Here is a 526-nt window from a genome sequence, read left to right as displayed (position 1 = left end):
CACTCGGTCAATGTATGTATAAGGATTATCATAAATGGAAGACATAAAAGATTTTCTCCAATGAGTGCTAAATATTATTTATTCTAGTACAACTTTACCTTCTTTACTTAGTTACAAGCGCATCGAGTACAAAAAGTCGATTGAAATTAAATCTGGTGAATCATGTGCGAATTAATCGTAACAAAATAAAGGAATTCTTTGATAATTCATGCCGAGTCATGTAACTGATTACAAGTTTATTTTGTGATAATGTATCGAAAACAGTTTAATATTTAGTACAACAGCTTGGCTCGGTTATTAAGATACGCTTTAATCTTTGGTAGTGACCTAACTTTCTCCTTCAGCTTCTTCAATTCAGGGTAATCTTTCTCAACTTCGGTCCCCAGGTTGTTATCGATCAATTCCAGCTGAGCAACAACCAAAAGATCTGCCCACGTAAGCTGCAGTCAAAATGAAAAATTTTATTTAGAAAGGAATTATGATATCAGAAGAAGATTTTAGATTATCGTGTGTAAAATGATTTATG

At 32.7% G+C, this 526-nt stretch overlaps 1 protein-coding gene across 1 annotated transcript in view; it reads right to left on the bottom strand.

Annotated features, from left to right (window-relative positions):
- Positions 1-61: 61 nt before the first annotated feature.
- The window catches only part of LOC108629543 (glutathione S-transferase-like), an 11,556-nt gene continuing 11,091 nt past the window's right edge, over positions 62-526 (bottom strand). Inside the window, exon 5 of the mRNA XM_018032291.2 lies at positions 62-440. Coding sequence (XP_017887780.1) covers positions 273-440 — 168 coding nt within the window. The 3' untranslated portion in view covers positions 62-272. The remainder of the gene's footprint in view (positions 441-526) is intronic.

This window comes from Ceratina calcarata, unplaced genomic scaffold (assembly GCF_001652005.2).
Source record: "Ceratina calcarata isolate Rehan_Ccalc_2016 unplaced genomic scaffold, ASM165200v1 scaffold572.2, whole genome shotgun sequence".
Classification (NCBI taxonomy): domain Eukaryota; kingdom Metazoa; phylum Arthropoda; class Insecta; order Hymenoptera; family Apidae; genus Ceratina; species Ceratina calcarata.
Note: the sequence above shows the minus strand (reverse complement) of the source record. Positions and strands in the feature narration are given on the sequence as shown.